This window comes from Neofelis nebulosa, chromosome 4 (genome assembly GCF_028018385.1).
Source record: "Neofelis nebulosa isolate mNeoNeb1 chromosome 4, mNeoNeb1.pri, whole genome shotgun sequence".
Classification (NCBI taxonomy): Eukaryota; Metazoa; Chordata; class Mammalia; order Carnivora; family Felidae; genus Neofelis; species Neofelis nebulosa.
This window is the reverse complement of record NC_080785.1, coordinates 37,746,961-37,772,466: the sequence shown is the minus strand read 5'-3', so window position 1 is coordinate 37,772,466 and position 25,506 is coordinate 37,746,961. Positions and strand designations below refer to the sequence as shown.

Here is a 25,506-nt window from a genome sequence, read left to right as displayed (position 1 = left end):
CTAGAAATTACCCAGTCTGAACAGAGAAAAAAGACTGAAAAGAAAAAAAGCTATAGGGCAAGTGAGACTGCAGCAAAAGATCTAACTACTGGGTCACTGGAGTCGCTGGAGTAAAGGAGATAAAGTACATGGGGCTGAAATACTGTTTGAAAAAATAATGGCTGAAAATCATCTACATTTGGGAAATGACATAAACCCATAGGTTCAAGAAGCTGAGCCAACCCCAAACAGGACAAACCCAAACGTATTCATGCTAAGACACATCGTCAACCTTCTGAAAACTATGAACAGAGAAAAAAAATTCTGGAAAGCAGCCAGAAAGAAGAGATGCAAGAAATGCACTGATGTTTGGGATTAGAGAAATGGGTGGGTTACCAGCACTTCTTGTTGATTTCAATTTAGTCTTCTGCCTCGGTAACTGAACTTATCTGAACTAACATGCACAGAGCATTTACTAGACATCTATAAATCATGCTGGCACTTGGGGGACGTGTATTAATCCCATTCTTCTTATAACTGCTCCACAGCAGTTATTATCCATCAGAGCAAATCAAGAAATTGCAGAATTTGAAAGAACCTCAAAAAACAACAAACAAAAAACCCATCAAGCACATATTTTTAATTTGGAAGTTCTGGATGGGCTTCAGCTCTGTGAACTACTTGAAATTAATCTAAAAATGCCAGCATGTATGTGCATTTTTCCAGGCAAAAGGACCAATTTTCATCAGATCCTCGATGGAGTTGGTGGCCCTAAAAAGGTTAAGAGCCATTATAAGTTTCCGTTCTTTTCAGGCTAACCCATATAACCCAACCTAGGTAGAAAAGCAGCTAAAAATAGGCCAATGGAAAAGTTCAGACATACAAAGCAGCAGCAGCAGCATCTCTACACCAGTACCAATGTGCTGGTTTACGACATAGGGCAAACTGTTTTACAATCTATGTTGAAGTTCTATTAATTACACAATGTATAACTGCCAATTTACCAAAACAAAACATGTTAGTGCATTCCCTTGTGAAAAAATAAAACAGCTACGACAAACACAGATCCATTCAGTTTCTGTCTTTATAGCATGGCTTTCCCTCACTCCTTGTATCTTCTACCCAATCCCTCACGCAAGTTAGGTGAGTTCATCTGCAGGAACACACTATAAAGAGGGTTTTAGGTTGCTACAGCCTGTTTTCAATCAAAATTCAGGCTCCCAATGTCACCTGGAGAACTAGAAATTGGATAATACATTATTTTAGTAAAAACTTGATTACCTGCTTTCAGGACCCTAAAGTAGTTTGATTCACTCAGATTATTCCCCATTGGCTCTATCTACAGAATCAAAAGAATCACCAAGGGCCTTTGTTAAACAGAGAACTCCAGGTTCCAGCCTCAAATTACAATGCAACTAGGAGGATTTGGGAATCTGAAAGTTTTATCAAGTCCTTCAGGTGACTCTTGAGCTCAAGCAGGTTAGAGTAGTCTTCTTAAACTTGAATATGCATACAAATTATTCTAGGCTCTTGAAACAAATGCACATTCTGATCCAATTGGTCTGAATGGGGCCTGAGACTCAGCATTTCTACCAAGTCCCTAGGTGATATTGTTACTTTGAGGACACTTTGAGTAGTATGATCAGAGAGGGTATGCTTCATCTTGTTAGTGTATAAACCAGTATAGGCCATTACATTTTCCTTTTGTACCTGTGGAGTCTCTAACAGGGACTTCTACCTTGATACTGCCCATTTCTCACTTATGATTGATAGTATTCTCTACAAGCTAGTGTGATCACTTAAAGGAAGTCACCTAGCTGACATAAAAGTCCACAGAAAGTAAAGACAGCCTGAAATAAACAGAAATGAATATCACACATTAACTTACAACATAATGGGTTTGTATTTAATATAGTACTTCTCACTATAGAGATGTTATTCAGTTAATATAAAGGTTTTTAACATTAAATCTCTTCTCCATTTAAATGTCCATATAAAGTATTTTTTTACATTAAATATTTTCTCCATTTTAACATTAGATACACTGAGTACATTTTTCTTACCTCTTCCCCCAACCAAAGAAATAAAAATTTTAATTTCTGGATGTATTTGATACCTAAGTACAATACTAACTTGGGAGATAACAAAACAAAAATCTAATAAAAATATGGAGAAAAGTCTCCTCAGTGATGCAGGAGGCAGTGGCAATTTCCTAGGATTCTGGGTAAGGGTTTCCTTCTTCCTATCTCATGCACTTTGAGAATTCCAAAACTTTGAAATAATATGTAAATTTCGGTCATCTGACTTCTTTGAGCCTCTTTCTAACTAACATATATGACTTTTAGACTGCTTTTTTTCAGTGCATTATTTGTTGTGAAGGAAACTTTTTTTCCCCATTTAACATATATCAGTTTGCTTCCATTTACAGGGAGACAATTAAAAATGTGAAAATACCCTATTTCTTGGGAACTTTCAGACACTAAAGATCAGTTTTTAACCTCAATAATTCACAATGGTTTTCTGGGCAAGGTCTGATTCAGAAGGCCCGTCAAAATCACATTTGTCCATTTCTCTTTCGTGCATATACCCCCAAACAAGCACAAATGCCTGTAATGCTGAGAGCCACACCTAACAAGAGAGCGACTGCATCTCCAGCTTCTACTGCTTCAACAACAGGCAGCACCAAAAGCAGTGAAATGAGGACCAAGAACAACTGTGCTGAAACTGAAGCCATGATGTTGGGATTTTCAGGTATCTCAATCTTGAGGGCAGAAAGTTTCTAGAAATCAAACATGGAAACAAAAAGGAATCATTAAAATTTTCCACCTTTTCAAATGACAGCATGAATACATAAATAACAATCCATATAACCTTTTAAATTTAAATTTCAGACCCATTTCCCCATTTTAAAGGTAGAAAAAAAACTGTTAAGTTTATAAAACAGTTTAAAGAAGGTCATTTGAGGCTAATCCCCCCTTCCCATGATAATTCCTTGACTCCAGCAATGTTTCCACATGCTATCATGCCAACCCCGTGTAAATCAACTAAGCAACTTGAACAGAACATAATTAAGAACAAAGAGAAAACACACCAGACACTCGGAAACTTAAATATCCTAGTATTTTGAGTAAATGTTGAGTAAAAATTACATTTTCTTAGGATTTCTCCCACCCAGGAAATGCAGACAAATCTGGCAAAAGTCACGCAATATGTACGTCTGTGAAGTTGTGGGGAATTAGTAACACTTACCAAAGAAAGTATTTATGTATAATTCTGTCTGATTCGAAATACTCCCTTCCTGGAGTTCCGGATGCTGAGGCTAAGAGGTTCCACGTGACAGAGCCTAGTATCAGAAAAGGGTAGGATTTAAGAATTAATCATCACCATCATCATCATCAGCATTATCATCATCATCATCATTTTTTAAAGATACAACCACAGTGCAGAAGGAGGAAGTCGTTCGGAAAAGAGAGGAATGGATAATAACTAGAGGAAACAGTTTGTTCAGGCAGGGGAACTAGACTTAAAGTTGGTCAGTTCGCCGGCACAGGAAAAGCTAAAAATAAACTGAATCCAGAGCAAGTTTGTGCCAGGATTTGATATTAAGATTTTAAAAAGAACCCCTGCTTTGTCCCGGAGAGGTGCAAATATCCTTGTTTTACAAATACACTGAGGCAACCCTAAGTATCCTTTGGAGACGAGTTCCTACATTACCTTCCGGGAAGCAGCCATTACAGGAATGGCGAGGAGGGCGGGGTCTCCAAACTACACTTCCCACAATCCCCGCTGCCGACGTCTCCCAGGATGCGCCGGCGCGCTCCTCGGTAACTGGCTGAGGGAGTGACGAGCACGCGCTACCGGAGACAAGGAGGAGCTCCCCTGCGGGTGTTCCTCACAGGGCGCAGTTTTACTGGTAAAGTGGTTTAGTGGGTTTGTACAAATGCTCTCTCAAAAATGTGATAAAGAAATGACAGTAGGTGGTTTTTACCCTATCTAAGGTTTCGAGACACACACATAGTTATGTCTTTTCTTAGACTGAAATGGAGACACAACAGCGGGAAAATAGCACCCGAGCAGAGTCATCTGTTTCTGGCGCTTTTACACTAGCGGCTTCCAACATTTGGAAGCAGGGAATCCCCTGTCACCATCTTCCAAATGTACCTTATGACGTTTTGTTAATTCTTTTTAATCAAGAGGGGAAAACACGTTTAATTAGACATTTTGGGAAATGTTAAAACCGTTTGCAGGGAAAAAAAGTTTAGGAAAATAAAAAGGGTTTATAGGAAGATACCTAGTATTTATGAAGGTTCTAGGATTGAGTTTCCCCATTAGTTCAAGAATGTTAATAATTCTTTTCAATTATGTTTTTATGATACCCACCCTAGCTGCCCCCAGACATTTATGAAAAGATACGAAATTATTACTTTTAAACCGTAAGTGAATTGTTTCCATATGTAAGTCAATCCTTTCTGAAAGATACTCTTGAGTGCTAGTACCTGTGAAGTCCTTAAATGAAACTTTCTAGTCATCCAGTTTTCTGAACTCTGATTTGCTGATTAGGCTATTTATTTGGCACCGTCACATGGTAAGTTATTAATGATGTGTGTTAGGGATGAAGTCGCTCCGCTTTCTGAAAGTCAGTCTCTCCGGTGTAGCAGGTACATTCAGCTCGGTGCCCGTAATTAGCACGTAATCTTGTATTGCATCTTATGCTTTTTCCTAAATGTTACCAATCTCTCTAAACTTACAGCAAAACTTTATATTCCTGTCTCCTAACACAAACCCAGCAGTGAAGTGGGCTAATCATAATTATTTGAATAGATACCTGTGCCAACAAGGTTTCATGAGACCAAGAAGTGCCAAATAAACCAAACCAAGGCCCCTTGCGTAGTTAGAAGTTTGAGGATAACTACACAGTAATATTGGTAGCATTGCTTCTCTAAACTTGATTGTTTTAGTAAAGTTTTGTCTTTGTCTCATTTGCTTTGAACTTTTAGTATTGTACCTTTCGAACCAAGTATATTTGAAATATATTACAAGATATTCTCTTGCTTTCTAGTGTGAACATTTTGGGGATATTATTTTTCCTTTTATGTCTGTTAAAGTTACCTAAAGTCAGCAGACTATTTTAAAGTTAGTGTTATTGCAGGCTTGTTTCTAGATGTGTCAACATTGAAGATAATGGTTTGGTTTTAAGTTTCAAGAGTCTGTGGTGGTAAAAATGCTTTTTGTTTAAAATATTAAGAGGTCACTTAATGACCTGAATCATCTGAAAAAGAGTGGCAGAAGTTTGCGCAGCAGTGTTTTTGGGCCTAAGTAGTTTTAATTAATTACTTAAAAAAAATTTTTTTTAATGTTTATTTTTGAGAGAGACAGAGACAGAATGCAAGTGGGTTAGGGGCAGAGAGAGACACACACACAGAAGCTGAAGCAGGCTCTGGGCTCCGAGCTGTCAGCACAGAACCCGACGTGGGGCTGGAACCCACGAGCTGTGAGATCATGACCTGAGCTGAAGTTGGATGCTCAACTGACTCAGCCACAGTGGCACCCCTAATTAATTAATTTTTAAATAAATGTTTTTATTTATTTTTGACAGTGAGAGCATGAGTGGGGGGGGGGGAGAGAGAGAGAGAGAGAGAGAGAGAGAGAGAGAGAGAAAGAGAAAGAGAAAGAGAAGAGAGAGAGAGAGAGAGAGAGAGAGAGAGAGAGAGAGAGAGAAAGATCCAAAGCAGGCTCCATACTGATAACAGCCAGCCCGATGAGGGCCTTCAACTCATCTACGGTGAGATCGTGACCTGAGCAGATGTCAAATGCTCAACTGATTGAGCCACCCAGGTGCCCCCAAGTAGTTTTAAATAAAGTTGGTTAAATTTCCCTAACCATTCACCCACCCCAGGCAGGCAGTTTAACACCCGAATTGCTATATATGCTTTTGTGACCTTTTCCCAATCCTAGTATCAAAGTCGTATGGTATTCTAGTTCTGTTTTTTCTTACTACTCTAGTGATTAAAAACAAAAATCAATTTATTCCTTTGCTTAAAACTCTCCAGTTCCAACACATTAAGCTGAAGTGCAAACTCTTTATCAAGGCTCACAAAACCCTATGCATTCTGGCCTCTTTCTGCATTTCTGATGTCAGTCCACCACTCACCCATGCTTATTCCATTTCAATCACATTCATCTGTTTGCTCTTTCTTAAATATGCCATCTTTGTTGTTTCCTATTGAATTTGCCCTTGCTGTTGTCTCTGCCAGTAATATTTTTCTCACGGGCATTTTCTTTGTTTCTTTCTTTTTTTCTTTTTACTTTTTATTTAAAGTTTAGTTAACATACAGTGCAATATTGGTTTCAGGAGTACAGTTCAGTGATTCATCACTTACATACAATACCCAGTGCTCATCATAACAAGGGACGTCTTTTATACCCATCACCCATCTAGCCCATCCCCCACCCACTGCCCTCTATAACCCTTCAGTTCTCTGTCATTAGGGGTCTCTTGTGGTTTGTTCCACTTTTTCCTCTTTTTTCTCCTTTCCCATATGTTTATCTGTTTTGTTTCTTAAATTCCACAGACTAGTGAAGTCATATGGTATTTGTCTTTCTCTGATTGACTTATATATTGATTCACACAACATAATATGGTCTAGCTCCATCCACCTCACTGCAAATGGCAAGGTTTCATTGTTTTTGATGGCTAAGTAATATTCCACCATATGTATATATCACATCTTCTTTATCCATTTATCAGATGATAGACATTTGGGCTCTTTACATAATTTGGCTATTGCAGATAACGCTGCTATAAACATCAGGGTGCATGTACCCTTTCCAATCTGTATTTTTGTATCCTTTGGGTAAATACCTAGTAGTGCAATTGCTGGATCATATGGTAGTTCTATTTTTAGTTTTGTGAGGAGCCTCCATACTATTCTCTGGAGTATCTGCACCAGTTTGCATTCTCACTAGCAGTGTAAGAGGGCTCCTCTTTTTCTGCATCCTTGCCAATACCTGTTGTTTCTTTTAATTCTAGCTCTTCTGAAAGGTGTGAGGTGGTATCTCATCATGGTTTTGATTGGAATCTCCTTGATGATGAGTGATGTTGAACATCTTTTCATGTGTCCATTAGCCATCTAGATGTCTTCTTTGGAAAAGTGTCCGTGTCTTCTGCCCATTTCTTCACTGGATTATTTGCTTTTTGAGTGTTGAGTTTGATAAGTTCTTCATAGGTTTTGGCTACTAACCCTTTATCAGATATGTAACTTGCTAATGTCTTCTTCCATTCCATAGGTTGCCTTTTAGTTTTGTTGATTGTTTTCTTTGCTGTACAGAAGCTATTTATTTATTTATTTTAAATGTTTATTTATTTATCTTTAGAGAGAGAGTGTGAGTGGAGGGAGGGGCAGAGAGAGAGGGAAAGAGAGAAATCCTGTGCAGGCCCTGTGCTGTCAGCACAGAACCTGAAGCGGGGCTTGAAACCACAAACTGTGAGACCATGACCTGAGCCGAAATCAAGAGTCAGATGCTTAACCTACTGAGCCACCTAGGTGCCCCCAAAAGCTTTTAATTTAAATGTAGTCCCAATAGTTTATTTTTGCTTTTGTTTCTCTTGCCTCAGGAGACATATCTAGAAACAAGTTGCTGTGACTGATGTCAGAGAAATTATTGCCTGTGCTCTTTTCTAGAATTTTTGTGGTTTCAGGTCTCACATTTAGATCTTTAATCCATTTTGAACTTATAAGAAAATAGTCCAGTTTCATTCTTTTGCATGTTGCTGTTCAGTTTTCCCAGCACCATTTGTTGAAGAGACTATCTTTTTCCATTGGATATTCTTTCCTGCTTTGTCAGAGATTAGTTCACCATATAGTTGTGAGTCCATTTCTGGGTTTTCTATTCTGTTCTACTGATCTGTGTGCCTGTTTTTGTGCCAGTACTATATTGTCTTGATGACTACAGACTTGTAATACGGGTTGAAATCTGGAATCGTGATGCTTCCAGTTTTGTTTTTCTTTTTCAGAATTGCTTTAGCTCTTCAGGGTCTTTTGCGGTTCCCATACAAATTTTAGGATTATTTGTTTTAGCTCTGTGAAAAATGCTGTTGGTATTTTGATGGGGATTGCATTAAATGTGTAGATTGCTTTGGGTAGTATAGACATTTTAACAATGTTCTTCCAGTCCATGAGAATGGAATGCCTTTCCATTTCTTTGTGTCTTCTTCAATTACTTTCATAAGTGTTATATAGTTTTCAGAGTACAGATCTTTTACCTCTTTAGTTAGGTTTATTTTTAGGTTTCTTGTTTTTGGTGCAGTTGCAAATGGGATCGATTCTTTGATTTCTTCTGCTGTTTCGTTATTGGTGTATAAAATGCAACAGATTTATGCACGTTTATTTATATCCTGCGACTTTGCCGAATTCATGTATTAGTTCTAGTAATTATTTGGCGGAGGATTTTGGGTTTTCTACATAAAGTATTATGTTGTCTGCAAATAGTGAAAGTTTGACTTCTTCCTTGCTGATTTGGATGTCTTTTATTTCTTTTTGTTGTCTGAATGCTGAGGCTAAGACTTCCAGTACCATGTTAAATAGTAATTCCCACCGACTTTTTAATGGCTGTTTTCTCAGTGTCGTTCAAGTTTCTGCTCAAATGTCACCCTCTTCCCTGAGCACATCACAAAAACTATCTCTTCCATTCCAATCTGTACACTTTCCTGCCTAATTTTTTCCTCATAGTGCCTATCACTAACTGAAATTATATTATGTATGTATTTGTTTATATACGTAGTAAGTAAACAAGTACAGGAAAGTGAAAATTCCATGAAGGGCAGGAAATATTTCTGTCCTATTATTTACTACTGAGTTCCCAGCTTCTCCAACAGTGTCTAGCATGATAGATAATTAGGAGATATTTTGTGAATGAATAAATGATGCTAGTATAAGACTGTAATTTGATTAATATTTACTTGCCTTTATACTGTTCATGGTAGAAACTACCTTATAAGTAGGAAGTCTGCATTTGGGCTAAAGTATGAAGATACTTGATTATCTAGACTGAGATTACTTTGAGTCTTCATTCAAAATTTAGTCTTATGTATTTGCTCCATGATACTATTAACAAGAATTTACATTTATGTATATATAAGATGTAGTAGCATCTAAAACAGGAACAACTTTGTTCAAGAACCTGTCTGTAATGGCCCCTACTTACTTCCTCCGTCCACTAGGAGCATCAGGATCTTGACAACAAATGTTGATTAAGTCTACCTGAATCGTGTATTTTTTCCTTCCCAATAATTGAAATGTTTCCTTTAAATACTTCTTAATGTTGGATGAATGGTATTGGCGTTTTTGGTGGGACAGTGCTTTGTTGTGCAGACACAATATTTCAGGATCTTTTGCATCTCTAGCCCATTTCCATTAGATGTCAATAGAATCACCGAGGCACCAGGACAACCAGCTGCCCTCACACATTGCCAAATACTCTTTTGTTACAGATACTGTTCCTAGTTGAGAACCATTCCAGGTTTCATGAACAAAATGAAAGGTGTAGTTGAGAGCAGAATGAAATAAAACAACAAAGAGTTCACACACACGTGTCTATGTGTATACACACGCACACACACACACAAACATATATACAGACACACTAGCACCGCAGTGTCTTAATGATTTAGAACTTCTTCCTCTAAGTGTGCTGGTTTTATGTTTTGGGCTATTTACAGTCTCTTTTCTTTTTCCTGCCAACTCTCTGCCAGATAGGCTCCAGTGGTCACTTTCTTATGACAGCACTGATATGTAGATTGAAGTGAGATTTCTGCCTTTATATCTGCCACTCAGTTTAGTCTTAAAGTTGCAGAGAGATAATATGCTATAGTACAAGGCATACTAGTTTTTCCCTTGGTGGCTTTGTGGATTTGGGATTTTGGATTTATTTAATCTCTCTGAGACTCAGTTTTCTTTCACAAAATATGTTGTGTGAGGATTAAATGAAATGTTTTTAAAGTGACTGAAAAACGGACCAGACATCAGTACTTCTCAATTCCTCCTTTAATTGTATTTATATGTCTCTGATTAGTGGTTAAGAGTTAAGATCTCTGGGGTCAGACTGCTTGGTTAGAATCCTACCTCTGCTGCTTACTAGCTTATTTATTCATAAAATTGGGTATAATAGTAACTACTTGATATGTATTGTACGAAGATTAAATAAATTAATTCCTGGAATTAGTAGCTGGCATGTAGTAAGCCCTCAATGAATATTAACTATTTAATTTCTTAATAGTTTCTGTTAATTACATCCATGAAATATGAGGTCTCTAGGATGTGTTTTTCTCTCTATTGTGAATGTGCTATTCTGCAGATGCACATAATAAATAAAAGTTGGCTGTGGAAACTTTGGATGCAGACACATTTTAGGCCCCCTAGGTTTTGGATTGAGGACTGATTAGACACATTCCCCTACTACTTTAAATCTGTGGTAGTTGTTTCAAAAAACATCCAATTATTGCCCTGATGGCATTTTCTATTGAACTGTTTCATACCCATTGAGGATTACGTTTATGTTTAAAACATATTATCCACCTAGGTGGTGTTGTATCATTAATTCATCATATTGAGTTCCGGAAGTTTTAAAATTATGTTTAAGAGGGTCTCGATATGGGCGAATAGCCTTAAGAAATCATTTGGCTGGAATGATCTCTAGGGTAGCCTTAACAAAATGCAACAAACAAAGGAGCAAACACTCTTAATTTGTTTTGAATTCTGTTTCCAATTACAGTAGCTAATCTGTAATTCTGTACTGCTTTTCTCATAAATTACAGCAAAGTAAAAGGCAGCACTATAAGCTTTGCTAAAAGGGAATTATAATAATTGAGATGCTGGGCTCAGAGGAATGTATGACTTTTGATAGATTGTTATGGGATAATTAATTGCAGATCTTGTAGGACAGACAGAAAGACTTATATATTATGCCTGAGAAACGGAACTTCCCACAGTGGTTGAACATGGTACCAAGATGTTTTACCTTACTTCCTTGGCTTCAGTAAGGTCGACTGTCTGAAGAGGACAAATATTCTCCTTGTAACTCCTGCTTAGAATTCATTTGCTTCTAGTCCACAGATGAAAGAGCTCTATTTTGTCAAATAGCTTACAAAAAATCATGTTTGTTCCTTTTTAAAGTTTGTCTTTGACTTATAAGTCAAGGGTTGTAAAAATGGTTTTCATTAGTTTATGAGGGACACTGTAATTTGAAATGTAAGCCCAGGGATTACTAGTATTAAGTGATGTAGAGGCAGGGATTAATTTTTGGAATATAATAAATATAATAATATCTTCAACTCCTTTGACTCCAACCTCCTTTTTGATTTTTTTTTTTTAAATTTTTTTTTTCAACGTTTTTTATTTATTTTTGGGACAGAGAGAGACAGAGCATGAACGGGGGAGGGGCAGAGAGAGAGGGAGACACAGAATCGGAAACAGGCTCCAGGCTCCGAGCCATCGGCCCAGAGCCTGACGCGGGGCTCGAACTCACGGACCGCGAGATCGTGACCTGGCTGAAGTCGGACGCTTAACCGACTGCGCCACCCAGGCGCCCCCCTTTTTGATTTTTAACATGCCTAAAAACCATCTTAATGAACTATTTTTATCTAGCTGTAACTCAGACTTAGATATTCTGTCTAGATCATAGATCGGGACAATAACTGCCATGTTATACATATGTAGTCCTTCTTCTAAAAGAGACCCATCATTTCCTTAGCAGTGCTAGAGAGATGAGCAGCTTCTTCTGTGCCCAGCATCTGCCAGCAACAAGTTCTCCCTGTGAACATATTTGGAAGCAACATGAACCACAATTCTTCTGAAGCATTGCCACATTCCATTTTCTCTCTCAAGCTGTCTGAATGCTTCTTCAGACTTCTGTATAGTTCCTCCTTAGCATTAAGTATCTAGGGTTATCAGATTCAGAATTTAGTGTCTCAATTCAAGAGAACCTAAGCCTATACCATCCTTTACTAAAATAGAGTGGTGGAGGGGAAAATTTACCAAGTCAGTAGTTACCAAGAAATGGTTTCAGAGAAGAATGGAGAAGTGGTTCTGCTTATTTTATAACTATTGGAAGTGAGTCATTGGTAGGCCCTGAAGGAAGGCACTTCTGGGATCCATCAGAAGCAGGAGGATGAGTTGACATCAGGATTTTGCGGTCATTGGTATGTGTGTCGGGGAATTCATAAAGACTGAGATTTTCTTACTAGTAATTGAGTTAAGCCAAGTTAATAGAGGCATTTTATTGGAGCTTCATAATTAAAAAAAGACCAACCCAGAGCTGGTCAGTATTTTATATCCATAATAGGACATTTATCAGTGATATCATTACATTAGCGCTAATTAATCATTAGGTTAACAGGATGAGATAAACTGGACCTTACAGAGCTGGTCAGCTGCTGCAGAAAAAACATCTGCTGAGGCTAAACTGTCTGGTGCCAGGATTTTACAGAGGTGTATGGGCAAGCTGCAAATGCCATTGTTCCATGCACCATCTAGAGCCCATTATGGATGTGTCACTCACTTCCACCAATGAACCTCAGTAATCAGTGGGAATCAATTATACACACACATCTGTGATGTCCAGGGAAGTAGAGGAACCCCACCCACAGGTACTGACAGATTCAAATTTTACCTACACTGCCGGGTTTCCAGGAGCAGACTAAGAATTCTTAGATGGGACAAATTTTATACTTTTGAAAAGTTGTGAGATTATTTCTGTATATTGCACTTTATTCATCCTAATGGACTGATTAAGAGCATTGTCTTAGGAGAGGCCATTGGATGGCTCCAAATTTATCTTTCCACTTACTTATTCTGTGAATTTGTACAAATTATCTAATTTCTTAAAATAGTGAAATATTTTACTCCTTAAAGTAATTCTCTGAAGCCGATACTATATTATCCCCTGTCACAGATGAGGAAACTGAGACATAGTTAAATTATTTATTCAAGGTTACATAACTACTGACTGGTAGGGTCAGGATATGAACCTAGGAAATCTGACAAAGTCTTTACTATTAATCATTGAACATATGCTTTAAAAAAATTTCTAATTAAAGTCTAGTTGATGTACAAACCCATATGGTTTTATATGGAAATGTCCACAGGATCAAATGCCATTTTAATTTTCTGTGAAATAAGGTGCTCTAGTGTTGCTTAGGAAACCTATCCATGGTGAGTCACTGAGGAGTTATAGGTATTTGTGTACTGTTCTCCACGCCCTAGTTTGGTGAATGAGTGAGTACCAGTATTTGCCTCATTTGTCAACTGATTTTGGCTTAGATTTAATGAATATGTACAAAAAAACTTTTTTTAAATAGAGTATGTCTGACCAGGATGAGAAACATACCTACTCCTAGGTATAGATACTACATGTCAGAGAATATAGATTGTGATGTGTTGGCAAATCTCAACTCTCACAAAACCACTGAAGTCCATATAATATATAAAATTCAAAAAGAAAGAAAAGAAAGTCAAAAGAACCATTTGAAAATCTTTGCTTATAGGTCAGAAACTTAAACTAGTCACTGTCAAAGTATAGAGAAATTATTAACAATTTAGTATATGCAGTTCGTAAGGAAATATTAACTCCTCTGTATAGACCAGGTGTTCACTATGATTAAGAGCTGGTAACCATGGAAATAGCATGAAATTTATAAAATTAAAAAATAACAGATAGCAAATGCAAATGACATAGGAGAATGAATCATACTCCACTTGGTCTTAGCTTGATTTCCCTTGAATCTAAAGACTTATAAAATTTATATCCGAGTAATTTTCTGAGTAAATCGCTTATTTTTCAGTCCCTGAGTTTCTGCTTTGAATATTTCAACTTGTTCATTTGATAATGCCGTTTATCTAGAGTCAATTTATACATGATAGAATATATAGGGCTAGAGTTTTCAGAGTAAGCAATAGCTGGGAAGTGATGACTGTAAACTCAGCTTGGAAACTTGAATGGGTACCTGAACCTTTAATGTAGACATTTACTGTGAATTTTCAGTTGACATATTGTGATTGGTCACTTGTAGTTTTTAAATCTATTTCTATTGCTAAATCATATAGATGGTCCAGGTACAGAACTTTATGGTATAACATCAGTCGCTGTGTCATGGAATGATTTATTTGTCTGTGAAATGGTGAGCTGGAGAGCAACAATAAAGTTTCTTTACTCTTGCCTGTAATATTTTGATTGTTTATAAATCTATTCCATGAGTCCATTATGCCAACAGGCTACTTGTCTGTAGATATTCTGAAAGTGGTATTATTAGAATTAAAGTTCTTAGTAAAAATTATGACAAAGTGATCTTACTTTCTGGAAGAAGATTTTACTCAAGGAGGTTGGCAGATTTTTCCTTCAAAGGAAAATTCTTTATTTTAAAAGTAGAATAAGTTATTTTAAAAAATGATTGCAACTGGTTCAATTGAGGAAAAAGACCTATAAGTGCTTTTCACAGTTTAGTTTGATTGTGATTTGGGCCTGTTTTCATGCATTTTAAGCTCTCATTTCTCAGGATAGTCAAAATTAGTTGACCTCAATCTGACAGTCATAATTGAAGCACTGCTTTTGTAAGTATACCTATCAATGCTAGAATGTAGTATGCTATATAAGAGCAAAGACCTATTCCTTTTATCTGCTGTGCTTTAGTAGGAGGACCCTTGGTGAGAGTACTCTACCTACCTTTCTTTGGTCACCAGGCTTTAAAAGGGATCTAGAGAGACAGCAGAGAGCCTGAGGGTGAGTGGCAGAGTTAATTAAAGTGATCCAAAAATTGGTCCTGGAAGAGTATTCTCAACATGTGTTCTGTGGTGCACTTCCCAATTACATAGGTAGTTTATTTAAAAATGCAAATTTCTAAAACAAGTTCTCAAGGTAATTCTTAGGTTTACCTGATCTTAGAACCTTTTTCATTGGGGAAAATGTTACGGAGGCTGATTATTTGGGAAGAGGAAACATAAGGGCAATTGAATAATGATCTTTAACTTAATTAACAATAAATATTTAATAAGACCCAGTTAGAATTACCTGTCTTACTCTTATGGATCCCTTTTTCAGTTATTGATGAAACAGAAAATACAAATATTTCTTGCCATTTGTGCATATATCAAATGGCATTTTTCCTCATTATTTCTCATAGACTCATCTTTCTCTAAAACTTATTTTTTTAAAAAAAATTTTTTTTTCAACGTTTTTTATTTATTTTTGGGACAGAGAGAGACAGAGCATGAACGGGGGAGGGGCAGAGAGAGAGGGAGACACAGAATCGGAAACAGGCTCCAGGCTCCGAGCCATCAGCCCAGAGCCTGACGCGGGGCTCGAACTCACGGAGTGCGAGATCGTGACCTGGCTGAAGTCAGACGCTTAACCGACTGCGCCACCCAGGCGCCCCTCTAAAACTTATTTTTAAAAATGTATAAAACTATTCTGATGATTTCTACCTTCAGAATGTAGAAGCATCCCATTCCTCAGAGAAAACCAAGAGTGAAAGGGACTCTGAATAATAAAATGGGCAATAGCCTCAGTTTTAAAACATTCCCATTCAGTTTAAAACATAAGTAACATGGTTACTTCTTACAACATTCTTCTGTTAAAGATTAGGACAAACAATTAAATGCAACTCACTGAAGGTGCTTAGAAAGGTGTGTGGTGGGTTCCTAATATATAGCTTTCTTGTGATTCAACATTAACCAAGGATTGAGTATGTAAGGTCTTGGACCTATTTTTCCTAAACATTTCTTCTCTCAGTAGGTATTTGGAAGGGAGCTAGATAACCTGGAGTGCTGGTATTCTAAATTGCTGGCAAAAGGCCCATCCATATGCTTTAGAACTGAGACCAGCAAGCAAGATAGTTATTCTATTATGAAAACTGAGTAGGTCTAACAGGTGTTCTTGCCACACAGCTATAGTTGGGTAAACTGGGACTTGGGCCCAGGGTCTTCAGTGTTTCAGTTATATCTCACTGATTTCTTTTACTGCCCCTAATAATATGGTATTTGTGTAGCAACATTCTGTAAACATATATTGAGTAAATTAACAACTAAGACTTTATACTTTAATCTACATAAAGCCCAGTTTGAATCAACATGTGTGACATAGCAACGAAAACAGCGAGTATAATCTTGGGTTACAGGAATACATATGTAGTACCTAGAATGGGAAAGGTAAGTTCTGCTTTGCTCTTTCCAGTTTGGGCCATACCTCGCAAAATGGTATTTTTATTGGTTCTCTGCTTTTCAAGAAACAGTAACAAACTGGATATTAACCAGGACTCTGTTAAGACTAGAATTGTTAGTTGAAGAACGTAGTTGAAAGACTATGGATGTAAATGAGAAGACTCAGTGAGACTAACCAGTATTTTTGGTGATTCATTCCATAGGAGACATACAAAAAAAAAAATAACTGGACTTGTTCAGGTTGGCCAGTGGGTGAGAGTGATACAGAAGCATGTTTTAGCACAATATAAGGAAAAGCTTTCTAATGTTCTAAGAGGGAATTGGCTGTGTTGGTGAGCAGTGAACTCTTGATCAGAATAGGCTAGCTTAATGATTACTTGGCATGATGTTGTAGAGAGGAATCAGACTTCACAAGGATGATTGGCTTAGTAGATGTCCTTAAAGGTTTTCTCTGAACCTGACATTCTCTGATTCTCTTATCTCCTCCTTTCACAACCCCAAAGTCTTATGCTAGTAGTCTGGTGCTTATTATAAGGGTTCATTTCAAGTCTTGAGGGCACTGCTATTTATCTTTCTGAAAGAATTCTTAGTATTTCTTTCCTTCTTTCCTTCAAATTGGAAGGAAATAATATACTTTTTTTCTATTTCTGAAAAAGAAACCTTTTTAATAACTTTTTAATATTTATAAATAAATATACATGATATATTGTTTATATTGTTCATATTTTATTATCAGCCTGTGTAACTTGTACTATTTCATAAACTATCATGTAGGCTGAAGTGAACAGATGAAAAATGGTTCTGTATATTTTATGTAGACTAACAAAAGTTTATAGTCTGAGGATCAGTATATAAACTTAGTCAAGCTTTTGTGATGTGTCCTTAAAATGAATTGTTATGAAATACCTACAAAATGCTTCCTGCCATCTTTTGTAATGATCTTAACAAATTTGTGAATATGAAGTCATTGTACTGTACATTTCTGGGTGATTAAGTCTTAGACCAAAGTAAGTTTTCATATTTATTATTGTTCTAAGTTTCATACTGTGCTTTTCTGGGAAATTAACTATTTTCATTTAATTTCTGAGTGAGTTAATAGGTTAAACTCTGAACATAAAAGTCTATTTGGCTTTGGGTATGTGGGTAGCAAAATATGTGCAGTGTATAGAACTGGAAACATGTTGACACTGTTTATTATACTGCCTAGATACTTAGCTACTCAGGGAAGCAAAACCTGAAGAAAAGATACTGGCTAAACTTGTGGTATTGTATTTTCTAAGCAATTCCTTGGAATCTGTTGTTTAGGTCAGAGATTTTCTCCCTGGATTGCTTGAGAATTTGGCAACAAAATATTCAAATTCTTTCTATAATTATTTCCCCCCTAGATAATAAATACAAATTTACTGAAATTTACCATGTGTTTTTACACTGGTGCCCTGTAGTGCCCACATGTCAAACAGTCATGTGCTCTGAAGAGTCCCCTGGCAATTCTAGGGAAGAGTGGGAGCCAACCATAGTGCCCATATTTATTGAGGTCATTTTCAGCATACAACAGTTTATTTTAGTGTTTGTATGTCGGGTTAAGTGCATAAACATATGGTACTACCCAGTTTTAGCTTAATTAAACTTCAAAGTTCCTAACAAAAACTATGGACTGAATATAATACTAATCACTCAAAGGATTGTAAAATGAATGTCATGATTTAATAAATGCAGCCAATAATGTTTGGATCTTCAAACAGCTTCATCTGTTTGGATCTATTTATCTTTGAGCAACATTGTCTTTGTTAGCTTATGATAACAATGACTGAATTCAGAACTAGATTTTGAATCCCAGCATCAATAAATGGTAAGCAAAGATCAAAATAAATGATGTATATTTGATTGTATCAATCTCTACTTTGAAATTATTAAGAGTATTTTTTACATTTTATTAATAATTTATTTTTTAATTACATCCAAGTTAGTTAGCATATGCGACAATAATTTCAGGAGTAGCTTCCTTAATGCCCCTCACTCATTTAGCCCTTCCCCCTCCCACAACTGCTCCAGCAACCCTTCTTTTGTTCTGTATATTTAAGAGTTTGTTTTGTCCCCCTCCCTGTTTTTATATTATTTTTGCTTCCCTTCCCGTATGTTCATCTGTTTTGTATCTTATTTTTTAACTTAAAAAATGCTTATTTATTTTAGAGACAGAGAGTGAGCAGGATTAGGGCAGAGAGAGAGGGAGACACAGAATGAGAAGCAGGCTCCAGGCTCTGAGCTGTCAGCACAGAGCCTGATGCAGGGTTCAAACTCACAGACCATGAGATCATGGCCTGAGCTGAAGTCAGACACCTAACCAACTGAGCCACCCAAGTTCCCCATCTGTTTTGTATCTTAAAGTCCTCATATGATAGTTGTCTTTCTCTGACTAATTTTGCTTAGCATAATACCCTCTAGTTCCATCCACGTGGTTGGAAATGGCAGGATTTCATTCTTTTTGATTGCCGAGTAATACTGCATTGTATATATACACCACATCTTCTTTATCCATTCATCCATGGGTGGACTTTTGGGCTCTTTCCATACTTTGGCTATTGTTGATTGTGCTGCTATAAACATTGGAGTGCATGTGCCCCTTTGAAACAGCATACCTGTGTCTCTTGGATAAATACCTAGTAGTGCAATTGCTGGGTTGTAGGGTAGTTCTATTTTTAATTTTTTGAGGAACCTCCATGCTGTTTTCCAGATTGGCTGCACCAGTTTGCATTCCCACCAGCAGTGCAAAAGAGATCCTCTTTCTCCGCATCCTCACCAACATCTGTTGTTGACTGAATTGTTAAAATTATTCTTAAGAATATTTTAATGTGAAGAAAGAATTTTGGGCCATTATTTATATAAAGTTTAAATTTATTTATTTTTTCATTTTTAAAATATTTCTACTATTGTATTTTTGAAATGTATCTACTAGCACAGTAATAACATGGGTATAATTTGTATATTTTATGTACATATATGTGAATATTGAAAATATTTGCCCTCAGAAGGTGTATGGTGTAAACATTTGGAAACACTGGTCTAGATTTGATTCAATAGAAGTGAAGGGGAAAGGGAAAGACATAATATCATTTTACTTTTTCCAGAAAACCTGAAAAGAATGGGTCTCTGACCCCATTGCATCTGTTCCTTTCCATTAACAAGAGCAGGGCTTTGTCATTCAGTTATCGGAAATCACTGTCAAGTTAGTGATTCTTCTGTACTTGGCAGGAATTTATACTTAAATAAACAGAAGTTTCATTTTTTTAAAATATAATTTATTGTCAAATTGGCTAGCATACAGTGTGTAAAGTGTGCTCTTGGTTTTTGGGGTAGATTCTCGTGGTTTATCACTTAACATACAACACCCAGTGTTCATCCCAATAAGTGCCCTCCTCAGTGCCCATCACCCATTTTACCCTCTCTGCCACCCCCCCCATCAACTCTCAGTTTGTTCTCTGTACTTAAGAGTCTATTATGGTTTGCCTCCCTCCCTCTCTGTTTGTAACAATTTTTCCCCCTCCCTTCCCCTACAGTCTTCTGTTAAGTTTCTCAAGATCCACATATGAGTGAAAACATATGATATCTGTCTTTTTCTGACTGACTTATTTCACTCAGCATAATACCTTCCAGTTCCATCTGGCATGATTTCATTCTTTCTCATTGTCAAGTAGTATTCCATTGTGTGTATAAACCACATCTTCTTCATTCATCAGTTGCTGAACATTTGGGCTCTTTCCGTAATTTGCCAATTGTTGAAAGCACTGCTATAAACATTGGGGTACATGTGCCCCTATGAATCAGTGCTCCTGTATCCTTTGGATAAATTCCTAGTAGTGCTATTTGCTGGGTCATAGGATAGTTCTATTTTTAATTTCTTGAGGAACCTCCATACTGTTTTCCAGAGCAGCTGCACTGATTCGCGTTCCCACCAACAGTGCGAGAGGTTTTCCATTTCTCCACATCCTTGCCAGCATCTGTTGTTTCCCGAGTTGTTAATTTTAGCCAGTGTGAGATGGTATCACAGTGTGGTTTTGATTTGTATTTCCTTGATGATGAGTGACATCAAGCATCTTTTCATGTGTCTTTTGGCCATCTGGATATCTTCTTTAGAAAAGTTTCTATTCATGACAGAAGTTTGATTTTTGTGGGCAAGTTGCCTTTACTGTGTGGCAAACTCTGACCATGTAATAAAAGTTGTATTTTATTAAAAAGATGGCACATCTGAATCTGTCTGCTGTTGTACTCTGATCTATTTAGGAGTTTTCTTTGTGTCTATATGCTCTGGAAGAGAAGCTTAAGTCTGAGACAAATGGGACTGCTGTTAGGTGGATCAGGTGATTTAATTTCTACTCTTCAAAATGGTAGTACCAAAACAACAACAAAACTCAAAAAGACAAAGACCTCCAAAGCTAGAATCCTTTCATATCATTTGGATTGAGAAGTGGATGGGATAAAAGAGTCATTTGATTCAATGGCAACGTTTCATTCATTTTAAAAGGAGAGTATTTTATTTTGTTTTGTTTTGCTTTATTTTATTTTATTTGTTTTTTATTTTAGAGAGAGAGTGCAAGTGGGGGAGAGGGAAAGAGGGAGAGAGAGAATATTAACCAGGTTCTATGTTCAGTGTGGAACCCAAAGTGGGGCTTGATCCCTTGACCCTGGTATCATGACTTGAGCCAAAATCAAGAGTTGGATGCTCAACTGACTGAGCTACCCATGCGCCCCTCGAAAGCAGATCTTAAAAGATTGAGAACATGAGAACTAAATGCTATTCTAATTCTTTTCATTTTTATCAGAAAAGACCTGAGTCCTTATAAGTCCAATAAAATACATTTCCCATCTCTTTGAGGACACTAGAATATTATCCTTCTTAAAATTGGGTGATGATAAAATTATCCAACAACTTTTGCCAAATGTTCAAAATTATTCAGGATAAAGGGTAGAAATTAGGTAGCTTTTAATGCCAATGAGTTGGTTCCTAAATTTTGTTGCAATTAAAAGGCAACTGGAGGGGCGCCTGGGTGGCGCAGTCGGTTAAGTGTCCGACTTCAGCCAGGTCACGATCTCGCGGTCCGGTCCGTGAGTTCGAGCCCCGCATCAGGCTCTGGGCTGATGGCTCGGAGCCTGGAGCCTGCTTCCGACTCTGTGTCTCCCTCTCTCTCTGACCCTCCCCCGTTCATACTCTGTCTCTCTCTGTCCCAAAAAAAAAAAAAAAAAAAAAAAAAAGGCAACTGGAATCAGTTAGGATAGATTAAGTTCCAGATCTTGCCTCTGCCTCAATTAATAGATACATATCTCTAATGGAAGACCAAGGCAAAGTTATGATGAAGTCAGCAAAACTACTATATACTGCTGTATTTGCATTACACAAGTATGGAAGAGTCTTAGATTAGGTTGCATTGGAAATAGATTCTGAGATGAAGAGTTGCATGTAAAAGTTTTTTTGAGAACTGGTCTCCAGAAATTCACCTGAAAGGAAATGAGAAAGAGGATTGGGAAGAGGGAGAAGCTGGCATATAGTGCAACATCAGTGGAATCTGTAGCGAGCTCTGGAGCTGGGATGTCCCTTCAGAGTTGTTCCAAATTGAAGCAGGGGAGCCTTTGTTCCTCTGTATGAATTGGTCCTTGACTGTTGGTTTTCCCCTGGGAGGGGCCTTAACCTTAAGTCAGGTAGTTCCTTGTGGCCAAGAGACACGACTGTGAACTGTCAACAGATGGTATATCTGACAGTCGAGGGAAGGAGGGAGTCTGGGTGGAATATCCAGTAGCAACTACACTTAATAAGGTAACGCAGTATTCTGTGCTCAGCCATACAAAATACAGAATAGCAGCTTGGCAGGGAGGGTGAGTCTTTGTGGATTATGGCTTCTACTGGCAAGATTAATTAAAACTTTGCTTACAAGACCTGTTACCTATGAACCATCAGGGCACGCACAGAATATTCACACATTACCCCCTTCCCCATGTATCACACTCAAAACCAAAGCTTAAATATTGTGTTTGAGAGTTGAACCTTAGATTTCTTATCCAAGAGGTTGTTGTAAATTGGAAAAATACTTTATCTTGATGCCAATTGCTTATCACAGAATTAAGTATTAACATTATGAATTTCTAAGTTTTGAGTCACCTCAAATGGGTTCTAATTTTTTTGTTCTAAAATAAAGCTTATTTTTACGGGGCGCCTGGGTGGCTCAGTCGGTTAAGCGTCTGACTTCAGCTCAGATCACGATCTCACGGTCCGTGAGTTCGAGCCCCTTGTCGGGCTCTGGGCTGATGGCTCAGAGCCTGGAGCCTGCTTCTGATTCTGTGTCTCCCTCTCTCTCTGCCCCTCCCCCGTTCATGCTCTGTCTCTCTCTGTCTCAAAAATAAAATAAACATTAAAATTAAAAAAAAAATAAAGCTTATTTTTAAGCTTGAAAATATTTTTTTTTTTTAAATTTTTTTTCAACGTTTTTTATTTATTTTTGGGACAGAGAGAGACAGAGCATGAACGGGGGAGGGGCAGAGAGAGAGGGAGACACAGAATCAGAAACAGGCTCCAGGCTCGGAGCCATCAGCCCAGAGCCTGACGCGGGGCTCGAACTCACGGACCGCGAGATCGTGACCTGGCTGAAGTCGGACGCTTAACCGACTGCGCCACCCAGGCGCCCCATTTCTTTTTTTTTTTTTTTTTTAATTTTTTTTTTTTAAGCTTGAAAATATTTTTTTGTTAGATAGCTGGTTTCATGTTAATCATTGAGAAAGTGATATTCCTTTTACTGAGTTTGCTTCTAGTTATCACACTTGTTTAGATTTGGATAACATTAAGAGTGTTAGAGCTGGATGATTCTTTACCCTCTGTTAACCAGACAGTTCCTAACTGTTTTTTTTTTTTTTTTAATTTTTTTTAATGTTTACTTTTGAGAGAGACAGACAAAGCATGAGCAGGGGAGGGGAAGAGAGAGAGAGGGAGACACAGAATCTGAAGCAGGTTCCAGGCTCTGAGCTGTCAGCACAGAGCCCGACATGGGGCTCGAACTCATGAACCCTGAGATCATGACCTGAGCTGAAGTTGGTTGCTTAACCGACTGAGCCACCCAGGTGCCCACCTAACTGTTCTGAGAAGGAAGCAGTTGATCAGCTTTCAGACAATTATGTGTCACTGAGATGATTCTGGAACAATAAAGGTTGACTTTTATATTAATAAAATTAGATCTAGCAAACTCAAGACTTGGTTTTCTAGAAATATAAACCCATGTGTTTTTATATTTATAGACCTTGATAAGGTCCATCTCAACCCTTAATGGCATAGAGTTAAAATGGTCTGGGTGTATGTATGTCCAAATATTTGAATGTGAGATGCAAAGCTGAGCAGCTTCATACATTGTTAATTATCTTGGATCTGCATATACACATACTACAGTCAAACCAGTTGTGCAGCAAAATGACTTGAATTTTTTCATTTTTTTTGCAACAAATACTTACTAACCTTTGGGGAAGGTAAACGTGAACACCCATTTTGGTGACAACCAGTTTCTATGGGAACATCAAGTGGGTAGGAGAGAAGGTGTCCTGGAGGAACTAACATCTGAGATGAATCCTTTAAATTGATTCAAAATCAGTTATGTTAAAGGCAGGGATATGACAGGGAGGGTTTTCTAATTAAGAGGGGCAATGGGTGCAAAGGTCTCAGAACTTGTCTGTAGTTCATGATGGCTAAAACACAGGCTATTTTTGTAAGAATCATTAAGGAGAAAGGAGGTTAAGACATAAGCAGAGGTGTGATTATAAAAACATATATTATGAGCACACAAGACTTTATCCTAAGAACATGGGGAGCCATTGAAGTGTCTCCAGCAGAGTAGTACCTTGACCAGATTTGCATTTTACATTGATAACTAGCTGCAATGTGGAAAGCAGTTGGAGGGGCCCAGAGTGAAGGCATGAGGACCACTGAAGAGACAAGGAAGAAACTGTGGGGCCCCAGATTGTGCAGACACAGGGAGATGGGTGGGGAATGAACAGATTTGAGAGGCTTTTAGCAAGAATGTTGGGTTTTGGCAAGTTACTGGATGTGGGAGGATAACAAGAAAGGTGACCTGCCTAAATTTTTGATGCAGGCACATAGAGAAGAAATGGATTTTTTTTTCTTCCTGATAGGTGGGTTGGAGAGGTGACAGGTTTATTCTGTTTAAGATCCATTGGTATTCTAATGCAGCCTAAGGTAGAGATTGGAGTACATGTAGACATATTAGCATCCATTTTTTACTATTGGGCAAAAGAAAAGACAAGATGGAGAGCTGGAGTAAGGGAAAGTGTGAGAGAGAAAGGAAAGAAGTAAGGGGACCTAATTAGAATTTATAAAAAAAAGCACCTTATTTCATTAGATGTCAGTTGGAGGTACTTAAATAACATTAAATGGGTATGACCATTATATTAGTGTTATCATTGCTACCAGTAAGGATCAGCCTGCATGACACAGAGAGGGAGCTCCTCCATAGATAACGCTTTACTGCCACAGCAGTTCTACTTCTGTTTGTCTTGAATCCTGTTGTTTTGTGAAAACACCTCAGTTTGGTGAGAAGACATTGTAGGAAACAGTTGACATGTCGGGTATGCTGGTATATATTTCAAATACTTTTAGCAGTGGAAATAGTATTGCCTATTTTGAGGGCTTTCTATGACAAGTGGGAGTTTCTGATTTCTTTTTGTATGATTAAGGATATCTGTAAGACAATTAAAAATACATCTTTAAAAGCAATAGAAATAGCACCACCACTAAAATATCTGGTAGAATTTATTACCAGAAATTGTTTCTTTCCTTTGTTGGGGAGAAAGGAGTGTTTTCAGTTTTGAAACATTTATGAGATCATTAATTTGTATTTTTCCAGTGTTGAAGCTAGTCAAATGGTACTAGAGGCCTTTTCTTTTGCATATACATTACTTAGAACCTGTATACCATATGCTAAAATGTTTGTGTAAAGGTTTATGATACATACATTGTCATTTCAATATATGACTGCTATAGAACCACTTATTTTCTGTTTTTTCAGTCTTTTGCCTCATTTCATCCTGACCACAGCCCCCACACATAAAACACAAGTAGCAGTCCACAAGCATTGTGAACCCTAATAAGCTACTCAAAAAGTTTCAGGGTGAGTCATCTTTTCCCAGTTGAAACTTCAGACACTTTATTTTCCCTCTGGGCAATAGGAGAGGTACAATGGGATGAATAAACATGCTATCAGGTGTGAAAAGGCAGGACTTACGTTAGCCCTTAGCCCACTGTCTTCTGATGTCGTAACTCCAGTTTATTTTA

At 37.5% G+C, this 25,506-nt stretch overlaps 1 protein-coding gene and 1 long non-coding RNA gene across 3 annotated transcripts in view; one reads left to right on the top strand and one right to left on the bottom strand.

Annotated features, from left to right (window-relative positions):
• Positions 1 to 1,863: 1,863 nt before the first annotated feature.
• SMIM30 (small integral membrane protein 30) lies at positions 1,864 to 3,771 on the bottom strand. Its single transcript, XM_058724544.1, has 3 exons — positions 3,694 to 3,771; positions 3,229 to 3,322; positions 1,864 to 2,758 (listed from the first exon to the last, which is right to left on the bottom strand). Exon 3 carries the CDS (start codon positions 2,711 to 2,713, stop codon positions 2,534 to 2,536), a length of 180 nt encoding a protein of 59 aa, XP_058580527.1. The 5' UTR covers positions 2,714 to 2,758; positions 3,229 to 3,322; positions 3,694 to 3,771; the 3' UTR covers positions 1,864 to 2,533.
• Positions 3,772 to 3,811: 40 nt separating this feature from the next.
• The window catches only part of LOC131509114 (uncharacterized), a 66,295-nt gene continuing 44,600 nt past the window's right edge, over positions 3,812 to 25,506 (top strand). For both annotated transcript variants that reach the window (XR_009260297.1, XR_009260298.1), the window contains exon 1: positions 3,812 to 3,892. This is a non-coding gene — a long non-coding RNA (uncharacterized LOC131509114). The remainder of the gene's footprint in view (positions 3,893 to 25,506) is intronic.

Coding starts and splice junctions, on each gene's coding strand:
- SMIM30 (XM_058724544.1), bottom strand. CDS start 2,713: ATGGCTTCAGTTTCAGCACAGTTGTTCTTGGTCCTCATTTCACTGCTT.